At 45.8% G+C, this 17,105-nt stretch overlaps 1 protein-coding gene across 3 annotated transcripts in view; it reads right to left on the reverse strand.

Moving 5' to 3' along the window:
- Atg7 (autophagy related 7) overlaps positions 1–17,105 on the reverse strand; it is a 211,837-nt gene that overhangs the window by 67,140 nt on the left and 127,592 nt on the right. For all 3 annotated transcript variants that reach the window (XM_028753586.1, XM_028753584.1, XM_028753585.1), the window contains one exon: positions 13,975–14,097. In XM_028753586.1, coding sequence (XP_028609419.1) covers positions 13,975–14,097 — 123 coding nt within the window. The remainder of the gene's footprint in view (positions 1–13,974; positions 14,098–17,105) is intronic.

The following is a 17,105-nucleotide window of genomic DNA, read 5'->3' on the forward strand; positions in this document are numbered from 1 at the left end:
TTCCCTAGAGTCACAGCCAGGCACAGCCAACTGCAGTGTGCATGCTGCTGGGTTCACAGCCGTCCCAGGGCAACCTGTCAAGGCTCTTGACACAGCAAAATGGACATGGGGTCTCAGAAGCTAAGGTGTCTTTCCTGAAGACCACTACACAAGGTTCTGAGGGCTGGGAGTCTCTGAGGGTAGTAATGGAGGAAAGATGGGGCTCTGTTCCCTCCACAAAGCAACATCTGATTGTGAAGAGGAGATGTGCAAACCACATAGCGGCTGCATCCAGGAGCATGGCCAGCCATTCAGTGCTTCTGTAGGGTCTTGTTTTTGATTAGTGGGAGAGCCATAACCAAAAGAATAGGCAGGAAACACTAACCCAGGATCACTTCCTTCTAAGGTTCATGAATGTTGCCAGGGTTCTATTAAAACTGACTACATGGCATCCCCTCCCATCCCTCTCAGCACCTCTCCTTCTCATTCAAGGCCACTGCCCCCCGTATCTGGTCACTCATCCCAGGGTCTATAAGGGTGCCTTCACACAGAGCATCTTTAGGCCTTGTCACGCAGGCACAGGGGACATCTTGAAGCTCCATCATATTGAAACTGGCTCAGGTTTACAGATTGCTCCATGGCCTCAAGAAATTCCTGCACCTTCAGGCAGGGGAACAGTGAGGTGTTTACTGAAATCTACATCTGGTAACAATTTGTTCAGCAGCAACAGCTTCTCTGGCTGCCTCCTGCACCAAATGCTCCACAGGGGCCCATAACCCCACATTGTTCACTTGTGTGAGGCCCAGTTTGTCACTCATGACATTTTTTCACACCGGTCTGGAGGCAGAGACATTGGTCTCACTCATGGCCATCCAAGCAGAGATGAGACCACATGCTGACCTCTGACTCCCTTTCTGAAGTCTACAGTGGAGCAACACAAGGGCAGAGTGTGGCCCTTTGCTGTCCAAGAGGTCGTGCCCATGATGCTGGCAAGACCAGTACAAGGGCCTCAGTCCAGAGCGATACTTCCAGGACTGTGAAGATAGAAAGGCACACTGTGCTCTAACTCCAGGTAAAGTTCTTAAGGGGGCTCACAGCAAATTCTTGAGAGACTGGCTGAATGAAGAGTTTGTTTTTGGTGTCTGTAGTTAGATGGCAGGATGGGGATAAACTCATAAAGTCCAGCTTGGTGGCAGCCTGGGGACTGGAATTTCATGATTTGCACCAAGCTCCTCAATTTCAATTGTTTCTAACAAAGTAAGGAGCAGGGGCAGATGTGGGAGTCGAATTAAGAGTACATGGACTCATGACCGACTTCTGGCGTGGGTGCTAGCACTGACCCCAGCCCCTCCCTTGTGGGGAATTCCCCATTGCTCAATGTATTCATGCACTTATGAGAGAGGCTGTCAATTACAATCACTGCAGTACCTTAGCTATACCCTTCTCTGCCATTGCAAGGTCCAGAGAAGTCATGTGACTCAATCCTTGCTGATGATAGCTTTTTAAAAGAGCTATTGGCAAAGATACTACTGCAGAAATAAATAGTATTTAGAACTGTCTAAACCCATGTTTCTTGCTACCTGGAAACAAGAAGAACCCTCTGTCACAGAGAGAAAAAAATCAACAGCAATAGAGATCAGAGATAAGCTATAAAGACAAAGACAGCCTTGACATGAGATGCTCCCAGTTTAAACTCCTCCAGCCTGATTCCATGTGAAATTAAGTGTAAAGAGAGCAAATTTATTTGGTGAATGTTGAGGGCAATCATCACCCCAAAGAGACCAGATGGAAAAGATGTCCTGAGAGGAGTCTAGGAAGTCTCCACGGCCACGCAGAAATCTCACTCAGCATGGCATGGGCTCAGGACATGGGAACGTCCTCAGCCATCAGAACCATCTGGAAGAACTCCATGGTTAATACAAGTGCTGTTGTCCTCATGCCTTGCTGGGTGGATGCAGCAATAGAGTCTGGAGCTCTCTATTACTCTATTGTGACTATGGAACATCGTACTGCTTTCCCATAGTTCCCACCCGAATAACCTCCCCAGCCCTACAAGGCCCCAGCCACGATGGTCATGCTCTTTGCCAATCCATCCAGCACAGACAGTTCATCTAGACCATGGTATATGCTGAGGACTGAGTAGCTGCCTGATTGTTTGACTTCAACCAAAGCAGACCTGGCCTTTAGGTTTTCCCAGCATCCCTCAGTCCCTACCTGGCATAGCCTGCCCGCAACCTTGAACTTTCCAGCCCAGGTGCTCCTCACTCTTTCCTCCTCCTCCTCCTCCTCCTCCTCCTCCTCCTCCTCCTCCTCCTCTTCCTCCTCCTCCTTTTTCTTCTCTTCTTCCTCCTCTTCCTCTTCTTCCTCTTCCTTCTCTCTCTTTCTTTTTCTTTCTTTCTCTCTCTTTCTCTCTCCCTCCCCCCCTCCTCTCTTTGTGCATATACTCTTTTTCTCTTTCTCCCCATCCTCCATGGTGACTTCCTTGGCCTGAGTCCTTGGGGCCAGTAAACTCACCCAAGAGCAGCTTCCTGATAAACCTGCCTCTAACAAAATCTAATCTGGCTATTTTCAACCAGAAGAAAAATTACCTATCACTGATCAACTAGTCTTACAGAATCTTATAAGAGGAAGTCAAATGTCAGTCATTCATGAATGAATCTAGGGTGGAGTATAAGGCCATTCCTTTCAAGGCTCATTCATGGCTTCCTGGTGCACTTGGATGGGTATTGGCCAGCTATGAAGCAGTGATTAGAATGCTGGCACTGGTGTTCTCTATCGACATAGTGAAGGGGTTCCTCCTTGTTCCTCTTTCATCATGAGAGTACCAGAGAGTTCCACAGAGAAGTTAATCTTGATTCAGGGTGTGGATGAGGAGGACAATCAAAACTATCCAGCCTGGGTGACAAACAGTCGCTGTCTCATCATCAGAGTGTGGGACACTGATTGAGAGAAATTCATCTCTGATCTTTCTGAAGCAAGTGGTGCAGGAGCACTCTGAGCATTATACGTTTCCCCTCTGACAGTTCTGATGGGCGCACAGATAGAGAGAACTGAGGACTCTGACCAAGGCACACCGCTTATCTGGGATTAGAATTCAGTCAGCAGCCCCATCATATTTTCCAAGTGAATAACTAAGCTATGCTACTGTGCTTTCCTCTTAACACAGTAGAACATGCCAGAGACTTCAGAGTTGAAATAATGGACAAGCCATTGGAGAGAGGAATCCAAACAATCACAAATGAAAGTGGTTAACCATATTGGTAATCAGGACAGTGGGAATCAAAATTCTAATGTGATAATGTTGCAAGTCTAACAGATTGGGGACAATTTCAAAATATGATGTGCCAAGAATGTGGCAAGGACATGGAGTTACAGAAGCTTAAACTGGCCCAAATGCTGCTGGAAAGCAGACTGCCATGATCTGAGGAAGTTGAAGATGCACATTTTCAATGAATCAAAAATTGCGATCCCAGATAAACAGTGTATCATTAGTATTCTAAGTTACGTGGATGACTGAAAAAAGAGACACTCAAGGATGTAATAAGGCTTTGCTAGCAGCAAGGTGGGGCAGCCTCAGAGGACTGAACCCGGAGCAGTCTTGCTGAGGTGCTTTTATTGATTGTTACACAAAAGGTCTTTTAGCAAGTCAATTCCCACATACCAAAATGTCTTATCTAGAAACTGTCTATCACCTAAGCAATTCTCAGCCATTGCAAGAATTCCTGGTTAGCAAAGGGTCTGAAGTTCCCATAGGAAGAGCAACCCCATAACTTCCAGATAACAATACTGATAATTTATAAAAGATTACTTCAAGGCTAAGTGTCCATCACTCCAGAGTAAATGCCAGGTAAAAATGCCACTTCTAAAATTCCACTACAGTGTATGTCTCAATGGGGATGGTATCTACCCCTAAAAGAGTAAAACCTGAGTTTGGGCACCTGATAAAAAAAATCACAGGCATGACCTTGGTTGGTGGTCCTACAAAACCCGACTCTACCAGCATTATTAATAAGCGCAGGACACCCTGACGCAGTGAAGTGTAGTGCAGGACCCTGGGAGCTGTACCCAGCAGCACTTCAGTCAGCGTCATGTCCCCAACCAGAAGTGTCTCGGAGGAGTGAGGGGCTTTCTAACTAGGGACTGGTGCACAGCACCCAGAGATGAGCAAACTGCAGCCACAGTACAGACCAGATGTCCCACAAGTCCATTCATGAAGTTCAGGGCAGAACTGCATTGTTTGGGGATGTGTCCCCCAGGCTGATGATAAAAAAGCAGGGTGTGTGGAGTGGCAGCCACCACGACTGCAGGCAGTGAGCAGCGCGTGAGCTGGGAAGGGCAAGTTTACAATCACACTTTCATTCACAGAGCCACAGAGAACCCAGTATGTTTTTTTTCTGCATGCATTGTAGATTACTTTAAAATATTAAGACAAAAAAAGACAAGCAGGAGGGAATTTCCTTGATCATTGTCATTTAAACGTCCCAAAAGCAGTTTGGGTATTAAGTCTCCCCCCTCAGAGGCATGTGGTTCTGTCAGAAGTCTGTGCACCTGGGCCCAGCGAGTCACAACCCATTCCTCAAAGGAGATGAAGGCTCACGTTAGAAGGCTCAGCAGGGGTCCCAGGCTGATCTCAAGGGGAAGCAAACAAGTTGAGACAAGATGGATGAATTGAACAAAGTCGGGGACCACACAGCAACAGAAGGATGGCCCATGAGCCTCCATGTCTTCCGGTTCCACAGCCACAACTCAATAAAGTGCAGATGGAAAGATTTAACACAGCATCTCTGTACTGAGCACGGGCAGGATTTTGTTTTGTTTTGTTTGAGATAGAGTTTTGTTTAACCCAGGCTGGCCCTAAACTCCTTATGTGGCTGAGGGTGGCCTTGAACCGTAGATTCTTTGGCTTCTACCTCTCAAGGCCTGGGATTAAAGATATGCAGTGTCATTGTGCTTAGATATTGGTTTGATTTTTTAAGACCGGACTTGAAATGGCAATTCTGCTTCCGTTTCCTGAGTGCTGAGTTTATGGCGTGCTCCACCACACCTGGCCAGACCGTCTCCCTTTATTATTCCGTAAGAGACTTGTGTGATAAATGGCACCACTGGCACCGTGTGAGGGATCATGAGTGATGGACAGATTCTAGGCACCAGAAAGGATGAGCATAGGGTCCATGCAAATGCTCTTCTGCTTTTTAGAGGGGTTGGCATGTCTGCAGATCAATTGTGAAATCAATAGCCTTGATGCCAAAGGGAACACTCCGGGAGTCACCACAGAAAAAGCTGCATCTGGCTAGCTATCCTCTGAACAGCCAATAAGAATGTGCCATTGACAGTCTGTTTCATATTAAGACCTTTTTTTTTTTTCTTCACACAGCTCTTTCATATATTCTGACAAGGTTGCTAATCTGACACTCTAAAACTCATTTAATACAAATTACTTCCAGGGCCAGGCCTGGTGGCACACAACTTTAATCAGTAGGCAGAGGCAAGAGGATCTCAGTGAGTTCAAGGCCAGCCTGGTCTATCTATAAAGCAAGTTCTATGACACTGGAAAGAAACCCTGCCTCTACCTCCAATATGCAAATCCCAGGCCTTTTTGCAGACTGGCTTATCCGATATCCTCAGGCCTACATTGCTAAGGCTGAAATGGGCCCATCTATCACGGACCCGTATCTATTCTCACAGGTCACTGACTAAAGAAAGGGGAGGGAATGGAAGGGGCACAGGAGGGGAAGAATGTGCCAACAAGTACCTGGGCACAGAAACGTGAACTAGCTTGGTTCTGAGCTGATGCTTTCAGAAATCAATGCTTGCAGCTCAAGTCTGACAGAAACAACACAAATGTTTTATGCGTGTAATCCTTTATGAATATCAACTATTTTTAAAACTCTTTTTATGAAGCCAAGTTTCTTTCCTTTAAATAAAATGCCAAGTAGAATTAGGTGGGGTCTCTTCCCAGGAGGCTTAAGGCAGGATAAACACAAATACTAAAACAAGGCAAGGGGTTGCAAACTGGGCTCGTGGCAGAGCACACGCTCAGCAGACATGAGGCTGTGGGTCGTATGACCAGCACACAGACTGACAACAAAACAGCACACAGAATGACAACAAAAACCCAGCACACAAACTGACAACAAAAACCTATTACCTACTTCTAGCTTGTTAACATTTTTTTTTAACCACACAGCTTTGTAACTGCAAGTGGTGGCCAGCTCTTGATTTCCCTTCCAGTTTAGGGAAGCCAGAATCCCAGAAAGCTCCTCAGACCTGCTTTTCTCCAGGTGGTAATTCCAGATGAGTCACGAGTTCATTGGTGAGGAAAACCTCTCAGGGACCCTTGGATTTTCTCAGAAGCCAGTGGAAGAGTAAGAAGGCACAGTGATGTGGCAGATGCCACAGCGCAAAGAGACAGGCTGTGATGGCTATTCCCAGTTGTTAACTTGACTATGTCTAGAAGAACTACAATCCAGAAACGGAGGGCACACTTATGATCCAGATCTTGAGGCCGAAAGACAGGCGCTTTTGATCTGGATCTTGAAGCATAGTGGCCATGAAAAGCTGAGGCCCAGGCCAGATGACACAGACCTTTAATTCCAGGAGACAAAGGCAAGCAGATTTTTGAGTTCAAGGCCAGCCTGGGACAGAGAAAGTTCCAAGTAAAGAGCTGCTTAGGTTCAGGCATGGTGGTACACACCTTTAATCTGGGCCATCCCTTCTGCTGGAGGCCTACATAAGGACAATGGGAGAAGGAAGGCTTTCCTCTTTGCCTGCTTACACTTACTTGCCAGCACATCTATTGGAACCTACTTCTACAGAAGACCAGCTGAAACACCTAGCCTCATGGGACTGAGCAACTACTAGATCCTTGAACTTCCCATTCACAGCTGCCCATTGTTGAGTTAGTTGGACTGCAAACTCTAAGGCATTTCAATAATTCCCCTTGATATATAGAGGCACACCATAAGTTCTGTGATTCTAGAGAACCCTGAGAATGTGTCTGTGAGAGATGGGCAAAGCGCTCTGTGTGTGGAACTTCTAGGCTCAGTAAGGAAGCAGAGACTCCCTGTAAGTTAGATGCATCTTGGCGCCATGCTCTTGATATTCTCTCTGCCCCCAGCTTATGACATGTACTGTAAACCTTACCATGTGTCTGGAAGCTTCACACAGAGAAGTTCAACAGCATATCAGTGTATTTATTTATTCCTCTGTCCTCTACAGCTTCATCTGCAAAATGGGTACTTCTTCCTCATATGGTGGCTGCAGGCATATCCACAAGAGAAGTATGCTGGGGGCTATAGTACAGTCTCAGCGGCTCTACTGCTGCTGCACATATGGAACCCCTACCCTGCTTTTCCTGTCCTATACCCAGAGTTCCAACCTCTGAGAACCAATGTTTGCTCTTGCCTGGAGCCCCTCTGGCATGAGAACCTGAGATTTTACAGAACAAAAAGAGCCATGTATCAACTCTGTCCCTACAGCCACAAGCCCTGCCTCGCCACTCACATCCTCCATCCCCAGCACCATGGCACTGTCCCACGGGACCGGACCTCTCTGCTTCCACAGTACCACAAGCTGGGCAGAGCTGATAAACACTAGTTGAGACTTTGGTGACACTGGAGTAACGGGCACACACCTTCGCTGCTGTCCCTTCTACTTCTGAGCCCCGAGGGCAACTGAGAAGCAGAAGATTCAGAGCTACAATCTCAGAGCTACAAATCTATTTAATTTTACAGTCTTGAAATATGGAATCCCCCCAAATTCAACATGAGGCATCTGTTTTGCTTGCAAATGAGAAGGGTCAGCTGTGAAAATATAGCCCCTAGAAAACCAAGGCCAGGACAAGCTGCAAGGACACCTCCAGGGACCCCGCACCGCTGAGTCAGGAAGTCGGGTCAGCTGTGCCTGGCCTATGTGCTACCTAGCTCTAGGAATTCACTCCGTTTCCACCTTCTGGCTCATAGAGTCCATCTTGAAAAGCCCCTCCAACTCAAAATGCATCCATTTAGTTTAATGTTTTCATGATTTAAAGACATATACAACTGCCAATCAAAGCTGAGGATTCAGTCAGACAAGTCCAGATACAGTTCCTGTCTAACATGACTGATGCTGTTTTAAAAAATATTTTTTAGGTTAATGTAATATCTTGAGGTCTTTATGGTTTTATGTCTTTTGGACTTGAATTTCATGGTTTAGGGAGGACTCAAGTCTCACGATTTAAAAGGATTGTATTCCCATGGTTTAAGGAGGACTAGAGCCTCTCTTCTATTGCTCAGCTGTCTTGTCTGCGTGTAACATGTGACTCTTCTTTCTCTCCCTCTCATGGCCTCTAAGTAGATTACACCAACCAGCCTCTTCTCTGGAGGGTAGGATTCCACTCAGACTTTGCCATCTACTCTTCAACAGGACCATCCCGAATGCCCACATATATAAACATCTCAAATTTCTGCAGATAACTCTGAGAGCAAATAAAAGGGACACATTTTATACAGTGAGTTCTCAATGAGACGCTGCCAAGCTAGATTTCAAAAGACAGGCTCCAGTTTCCAAGCTAAGCAGCAAATGGCTCTGTGCCTGCAGTTTCTGCCTTTCCTCCCCTCACTCAGGAGAGAGGGCCAAGGCTGACCTTGAGGAATTGCTTCATAAGGAAAACTCAGTGCAGCGCACCATCCCAGGACAGACAAGGGGAAACAGGCTAGCAGAGGACTCTGGGAAGACAGAGCTAGGTGCTCGAACAAGCTCTTCAGTTCCCATAGTGAATCCTCTCCATTGCAAACAGGTCTGAGTGCTGACACGGGGGCTTTCCCACAGCTTCCCCTGGCCTCCAAAGGCACATTTGTCATCAGAGGCTCTTGATGAAGCTGTACATAAATATCTGACTGTTGTTAAATACAAAACAAAACAAAAACTATTCCACAGAAACCAAATCAAAACCAGCTGTGAGGGCAAAGGGCCAGAAACTTGGGATAAGTGCAAAGGCCGGGCAGAAACACTTGTTAACAGCGTGGCTGACTGAACAGAACAGGAAGTCTTTCTGCCCATGAAGTCACACCATACGGCTGCCATGTTTCTCCTGTGACTTTTGCTATGAGGACAACAGGCATTCTAAAATTCTGTAGCTCAATGGGTTCAGAGTTTGAGTCTCAACTCTGGATGGATCTGTCAGCGCAGCCCTTCTGGTGGCTGCCAGCCTGCGAGGGACTGTTCAGCCTGTGTTAGCAGTTGGTGCTCAACTTTCCTCCCCCATCATCACTAATTAACTCCACGAACTTGCAAGAAGCATGCTGCTTCACCCAAACCTGAGGACACAAACGCTGTGAGCGCAATGCTAAGAACTGACGATGCTGACATCACCCATGGTGCAACTGTCCTGTGTTGCCAAGAGGCCCGAGTGAGGGAACACAGCCTCAAGTTAATCCTGGAGGCAGGAGAATGGCTGGCTTCTGGCTATTCGATCTGGGAATTTCAATTTCTAAAGGATGGACCAAGATGGTTTGTTTCATAAGCTCCCTAAAGAGTCATCCTTTTTTCTTTAGTTAGACAGAGTAGAAAAATATATCTTGGTGTTTCTCAGAGCATGATGTTGAACCCATAGTTGGAATGAAATAAAAACATGGAAACTGATATTTTGTCCCAGGATGAGAAATAGCCCCAGAGGCTAACTTGAGCCAGTTTCATAAAATGAAGCTGATGCATCTGCTTGTTTTAGTCAGACTGAGACTTTCCTTAAGAAATCTAGCAATTAAAGCTACAGTCCAGGAACTCCTCAGAAGATCTGTTACTGAAACTTGGTATAGTCCATCAGTTTGCAATTTCCATTTGCTAGGTTTCAAAGAAGCTAGAGGAAGGACCAGAGAGTCAGGCTAGTCTCTATGGACCAGCACTACTACTCTCAGAAAGTTGGGCCTTGAAGGCAAAATATGAAAGCATCCTCCATACATGGCCATGTTTTAAGAATGCAGGAAGCTAAGTGGGGCTTTTCTTCTGTGGGGACTTCTAACATCCCATGGGAAAAATGAAAGCACCATTTGACACCCGGATGGGATTCAAAGAATGTGGGTGCCTGTCCAAGGCCCCAAGAGAAAACACAAGCCAAGGCAAATGGCTTCTCCTAAGTTCTTTTAAATGATTTAGTGTGAAATGAACTCCATATGTATCAACCCTCCATAACACATTCCACATAAGAACATCTGTATTGTCACTTGGGTGGCAGAGGCATGTAGGTCCAAGCCATCCAGGGCTACACAGTGAGACCTTGTATATAAAAGCAGAAAAAACCAAAAACTGTGCCACAGCCCTGCAGCCTCTGCTCACTGTGACAAACAGGGTGACTTTCTGTTCTCTGACATGCTAGTTCACTGGTCTTCTTACTTTACCTTCAAGCTTCATTCCCAGTGACATCAGTCACTGTCCCTCATTGTTACCACCAAAACCAAAGCATCTTTCTAGGATTGGGCCCGGTTCCATCTGCATCATTCTCCTTAAGTATGCCTTCCAAGATGTCCTCTGATCTTTGAAGCAGGATAGGGCAACAGTGACCCTGAATGGACTCCCTGTAGTCAATTAGGATGTGGGGCAGTGGAAGGAGGGTGATGGGTGACAAAGCTTGGGTCGCTATGTTTGATCTCACTGAACACAGAATGGCCCTGCTTGCCTGTATCTTTGTTTGCCACTGTGGTTCCTTCTGTGGGAACACAGGACATGTGGTCTCCAGCAGGTTCAGCTGGGCACCCTTCCTGCTCACTGAGCAGTACTAGAAGGAGATTCAGGTGCAGAAAGAATTCATAGCTTTCCAGAGATTAGTGCTAGAAGGGTGGGGAAAAGGGGACAATGGTACAAGCACACAGGGAAAACTACAAATGACAGTTATACCCTTGAGAAATGGGATGAGCTTTGTGGCTGTCCTGTGCTCTGTAACTCAGGAAGGTCCAGGGAGTTGGTCCTCTCACTCCCAGCTTTCCAATGGCCAAATCCAGCTTTTGTTTATGAAGACAGTTTCTCATCCTTTAAAACTAAGGGGTTGGGGCTGAAGAGATGGCTCAGGCAGTTAAGAGCACTGACTGTTCTTCCAGAGGTTCTGAGTTCAATTTCCAGCAACCACATGGTGGCTCACAACCATCTGTAATGGGATCTGATGCCCTCTTCTGGTGTGCCTGAAGACAGTGACAGTGCACTCACATATATAAAATAAATAAATCTTAAAACAACAACAACAACAAAACCCTCAACAAAACAAAACCCTAAAGGCTAAAGGGAATGGTGGTTGTCTACCCAAAAGTCTTTTTTACATTCTGACTCTCTGAGTCTTGGGACTTACTGCATACATATGCAAACATTTTTGATGGCACCTCAGCTCACTGTCAATACCTTTGCCTCTCACAGTGGACATGGGCATCATCACCTCATTAATCCTATGCTCATAAGCAACATGGTGCTAGCATCAGACTTTCGGAACACGCTTAATAATTTTTAAATCACAAGCACTCACACATGCATACACACGGTCCTGAGCTTCAGCACCACAAAAAATTAAATCTTTTGATAGACAACACATATGATGAAATAATACATATTACTTTGATGAGTCTTTTGTAAACACCAAGCTCATGAAAAGAGTTCATCCAAAAGGGAAGTGATTGCCATTTTCATGAAGTAGTGTTTAAAAAAATACAGATGTCCAAATTTTCATACTGAGCATCTATAAAAATAAGTTTAAAATCAAAATACTATATTTACATAGATAGATTTTTGGCTTTGTTATGTTTTGTATTTGAAATAAGGTTTCATGTAGTGCAGGTTGGCCTTGAATTCACTATATAGCTGAGGGTGACCTTGAACTCCTGATCTTCCTTGCCTCGAGGAACTGAGGCTTAAGCTTCTCCATGCTAGGAAAGTGCTCCACTAGTAAGGAGTATCCCCAGCAATTCTCTGACATACACATTTATTCTCTCTCACACATGTTCTTTTCACTGTACTGAAACCACACACGTGTGCCACAGTGATCTTTGTCATTAACAGGGCCCCTGGTGAGGGCACTATTCTCACTTTTCTTTGAAAGCTTCTGTTTAGAGCTTTGGCTAGCAAGGGTTACAGATCTAAACTCCCAGAAAGGCTGTCAACTTCAGAACATGAAATAAACCCAGAACATGGCTGAAGGATGAAGAAATAGCAGCTGTGCCTGTCTCCAGGAGAGGAAATGGGAGCCACGTGACAAGCATGACTGTGTTTCTATAGACTTTCCTGATGTGGTGCTGGCTCTGGGCCTTTTGCATGCTTGGAAGTACTCTACCACCACGGTACGTCCTCAGCGTGTTACATGTTTTATGCCTGTATCCAATGCATCATTTGTTTGGCTCCCTCTAGTCAAGAAGCATGTACCTGCAGCTGCCAGATCCGATTTTTCAAAGAAGGTGAAAATGAGGAAATTAAGACTTTAATATAAAAAAATCATAATTTTAAAATTCTGACTTTCTTCAAAATGTAACACAGGGCAAGCTCCAAACACCACAGCTGTAAGCTACATCTGGGTCATAGGCTAACTGGCTTATTATCTTTTACCTCCAATGTTACGGGGCATTTAAAACCCCAGAGCTAACTTAGTGAAGAAACCTAAACAAAGAAACAAACACACACCTCACTCAGGCTCACAGATGATGCCCTATTCTCTTGCCCACAGCCTATGTTACCAAGGCTCACCGGAACTTCTTCTCTGGGTCTTTGAGAAGGACATGGCCAGCTGTGCTACTAAAACACAGAATAAAACCCTGGCATCTTGTCTGTGTTTCTAGAGTGAGATCAGAGGAACTCTCTGCTTTTCTGGGTGACTTGGAAAAGCCCTTTCGCCGTCTTGTCAGTGATGTCACGGCTGCAAAGACCTGCAGGCTCCTCCTCATGTACTTGTAGGCAATGGCAGCCGCCATCAGCATAACCTGACACCTGCTGGGGCCCCAGTCTCAGGTCTAGGGGACAGCTTTGTCTCTCAGAGTTCTCTAGAAATGGTTATTTCCTTCCTGACCCCAAAGATGGACTCTTCAGGTTTTAAGTACCAGACATCAGTGAAAGATCTCACCTGTTTAATGACCCTGCATCTGAGCAAGTCAGAGATAATTCACTTTCGGTTCTAAGCAAGTTGCAGAGAACAGCCTTGTTTCCTGGGTGTGCTTGTAAATCACCCCAACCTGCTCACAAGTCCAAGCAGCTGTGCTCTAGGTTTTTCCAAAGGTTTCTTTCACTCAAAGCTCATCGCATCCCCCAACCCTTACTCCATTGGCTGGCCAGAACTGGTCCAGCTCAGCCACTCCTTGACTAGTTGGGGCCTCCTATGTAGTGGAGAGACACAATCCCCAGGATGATTACGAATGATCAAGACTCATGGCTCTGGAGCCATGTTGAGACTGAACCAGGTCATCAGAGCAGGGCTGGCAAGGGCTTCCCTGCATAGCCGTGGAAGTGCCTTGAGGGTTCAGTTCACCTCACGACATCTTCAGGGGAAAGCAAGTTCACTGTGACAACCTGTTTTCACTCTCAGCCTGTGGCTGTCCCTCATTCAGGGTGGAGACCTGCACACCTCCCAAGCCAGACAGGGACATTTCACAGCAGATCGATGTTAGCACCTACGATTGACTAGACTGTCAACAGGTCAGCCATGTTTTCTCTGATGACACAGCCCAGAGTCCAGCTTCCTCACTGACTTGTGTTTGACAGAGCCCTTATAAGGAGACTGTTTACCAACAGCTGTACTCAAGCACACCCTCCAGAAACACAAGGAATGCTAGGAAAGCAGCAGCCTGGACTTGCTCTGCCCTGGCTTGATGCTTTGGGCAGACACTTTAGCAAACCAGGGTGCTCCATGCTCTCAGGAAAAACAAAAAACAAACAAACAAACAAACAAACAAACACCAAAAAACTCAAAGTCAATCTCTCTGTTCCCTTTCACAAAATTGAGAGTCAAGCAGGTTTTAAGTCTCAATCCCCAGGACAGAAGCGCTGTGTTCTTACCTCGGCAGCTTGGGTCTCTTGATGGAGCAGTGTAAGACCCGTCAAATCTTCTAAGAAGGAATGTGAGGAGTTAAACACCTTTGCCAGGAAGGTGAATCCCTCTCGCTCATATTGATCAAGAACCTGCAAAACATTGGGACGGTTAGAAAGGGGGCTGCACCGTCACTGCTAGATATGCCTTAAAAGGTTCTGATTTCTAACGAGCACTTGCTAAAAACAGGGAGTTGGCACAGCATGCAAAGGTGCCTATCACCAAGCCTGATGACCTGAGTTCAATCCCCAGGGCCCACAACTGACACCCACAAGTTGTCCTCTGACCTCCATATGCATTCCATAGCACATGCATGCACTCACACATGTACCATGCTCATACACACCACATACAACTATACATAAATGAGTGAATGCAATACAATTTTTTTAAAGAACAATAAAACATAGGATAAACCTGTTATCTGACAGGCTGGAGAGAGCCCGTGAGTAAGGGACTGGCTGCTCTTGCAGAGGACCTGGGTTCAGCTCCCAGTACCCACCATCAGGTGGCTCAAAACTGGCTGTAACTCTAGCTTCAGGCAACCTGATGCCTCTGTACTAACATAAAGACATGACAGATGGCCACAAACACATAAGCACACATTCTCATTTTCTCTCTCTTAAAAAAATCTGTAGGAAAGAACATAGGCAGACTGAGTATTTATTCTTTGCAGCTGCTTGAGAGAGTCAGGACATCTGTGTAGATGCCAACTTCTCCAATAAAGTAAGTTTCATGCAAGTTCACTGAATGTTCTACAAGACTCAAGCTACTGGGCCTAAGATTCACTTGTTACAAAATAAATAACAGACGAGGGAAGATCCAAGGAAAAAATGGAAAGTAATCAAGGGAGTGGGCAGAACAGAATGATCTGTTAGAAATCTGACATCCCAGCTAGCAAAAAAGCATGCTAAAACATAACTGCTAGAAACGGAACTGTGAATGTCAACAGGAGTACTCCAGACAAGGACAAACAACACAAGCATATGCTCAACATCCTGTGACCAAAGACCCACCAAAGGGGCTACAAAGTCAGGATACGGGACACTTGAGACTCCCGTAGAGTATCGGAGGGGACCATCTAGAGTTTAGTACTTATGTGCCCTGCGACTCAGAGACCCTTAGATAGGTAAACAATGAAGTGCACGCGGGAGCATCAGCAGACAGAACAAGTGTACCTGCAACTCTTCATGATAATCAAACTAAAGTCACTTAAGTGACTATTCAGAACGGATGGCGAAATGAATGTTATAATATATGTCAATAGGAATTAAAATTACACATGCCAAACATTACAGAAGAAAGAACCTATATGCACATTACAATTACCTTTACACAAAGTTAAAAATAAAAACAGGTAAAATTAATCTAGATTAATCTAATTAGGTAAACTAATCTTTATAATTGAAGACTGAGGTGGACCTATAGAGAGACTGTACCCAACGAGGGATGCTCAGGGAGGTCCATGGTGTTAACAATGTCTGGGTGCTGGGTGCATAGATGGCCTGTTGGGAGAGTCCATCTGAGCAGTTAGGCCATGATTCCCATAAGCATGCCATCCTTTACATAAAAGGCCAGAAGATGACAGGCCAGTCACTTTGACAGAGATCAAAAGCGCTCAGAGCAAACCATCTGACTGTCATACTCAGTGATCAGTGATCACAGTAGCTGTCAACTGAAGGGCAGACAGTGAGCTAGCTGCAGTGAAGTTCTAGAACCCAGAAGGGACAGGCAGAGTAGTGTGAAAAAGACAGCAGACAGAGGGCTCGTCCAGGAGTCAGTGGACACGTGAATAGACATCCGAGAAGCAGTAAGTCAAGAAGTAGAATTAGAAAAATTCTCCTTTTGGAAAAGCATAAATACCGCAACTTAGCAATTTCACTTGTGAAAGTTTCTGAGCAGCTGTCTGTAGCATGAACCCAGATGTAAGATTGCTCACTGAACCACTGTAGCAAAAACCCTTGAAAACAGATATCTGACAGGGGACTGTGCAGCCATATTATGCCGAATTTACAATCAGTGGCATATCCTGTAACTCATTATAAAACACACATGGCTCTGAACAACTGGTACAAATTGATTTCCAAGATATAGCAATATATTAAACAAAGCCAATATCCAGATTGTGTATGTAGTAGTGTGTTTAAAGGACGAGGGAGGATAAAAGGGGGACGCCAGGCTCATACATTCCTTCAATGGGCTCAGTGTTCTGCATCTGAAAATCTCAAAATGGGCTGAGTGCTGGCACGGTGTCACAGGCAGAACTGTCCACATGGTCTCCTGTGGGTAGCCACAGGTCAGATTCAGGCATACAACAGATACTGCATAAAGCAGTTCTCCATGAGAGCCATGAGTGTAACCTGCTTAAAAAGTACAGGTGGGCTTAATGTTCAGGGCCAACTCCCCCGCCCCAGGCAGTATGGAAGTTAAGAAGAGGCAGAGATGCATGGGAAAGTCAGGGTCTGGGGCTGGAAGAGAGGAAAGGTGGGGAGGGGAGGCATCTCAGTAGTGCTGGGAGACTGAGCTAAGTGCTTGCTTAGGACAGGCTGGCTTGGGGAAAAGGTGAATGAGGCTACATCTGTGGGTCCCCTAGCTGGATAAAAGTACTTAGGAGCCGACAGCATCAAGAAGAGGCTGAGAAAGGTGGGCATGGTGGTGCACACTTTTAATCCCGAGGTAGAGGTAGGGGGATCTCCATATACTCAAGACAAGCCTAGTGTACACTGCCAGTTACAGGCTAGCCAGGGCTACACAGTGAGATTCTGTCTTAAACCAAACCAAACCAAACCAAACCAAACCAAACCAAACCAAACCAAACCAAACCAAACCAAACCAAACCAACGTACAGGGCTGAGAAGAGCCCAAGCAGGGGGAAAATGATGCACAGGCTGCAGGTCACCCTGGGAGACCTGGAGAGCTGGACAGCATGGCTCAGCCATAGTCATCAGCTTGACAGCCCAATATGTGGGTTTTAGAAATCACTTAAGAGCTGGGCTGTGGTGGCATATGTCTTTAACCCTAGCACTCTAGGTGGATCTCTGAGCCTGAGGCTAGCCTGGTCTATAGTATGAGCAAAGGCTGTCTCAAAAAACCCAAATAA

This window comes from Grammomys surdaster, unplaced genomic scaffold, assembly GCF_004785775.1.
Source record: "Grammomys surdaster isolate TR1022 unplaced genomic scaffold, NIH_TR_1.0 125950, whole genome shotgun sequence".
NCBI classification, from domain to species: domain Eukaryota; kingdom Metazoa; phylum Chordata; class Mammalia; order Rodentia; family Muridae; genus Grammomys; species Grammomys surdaster.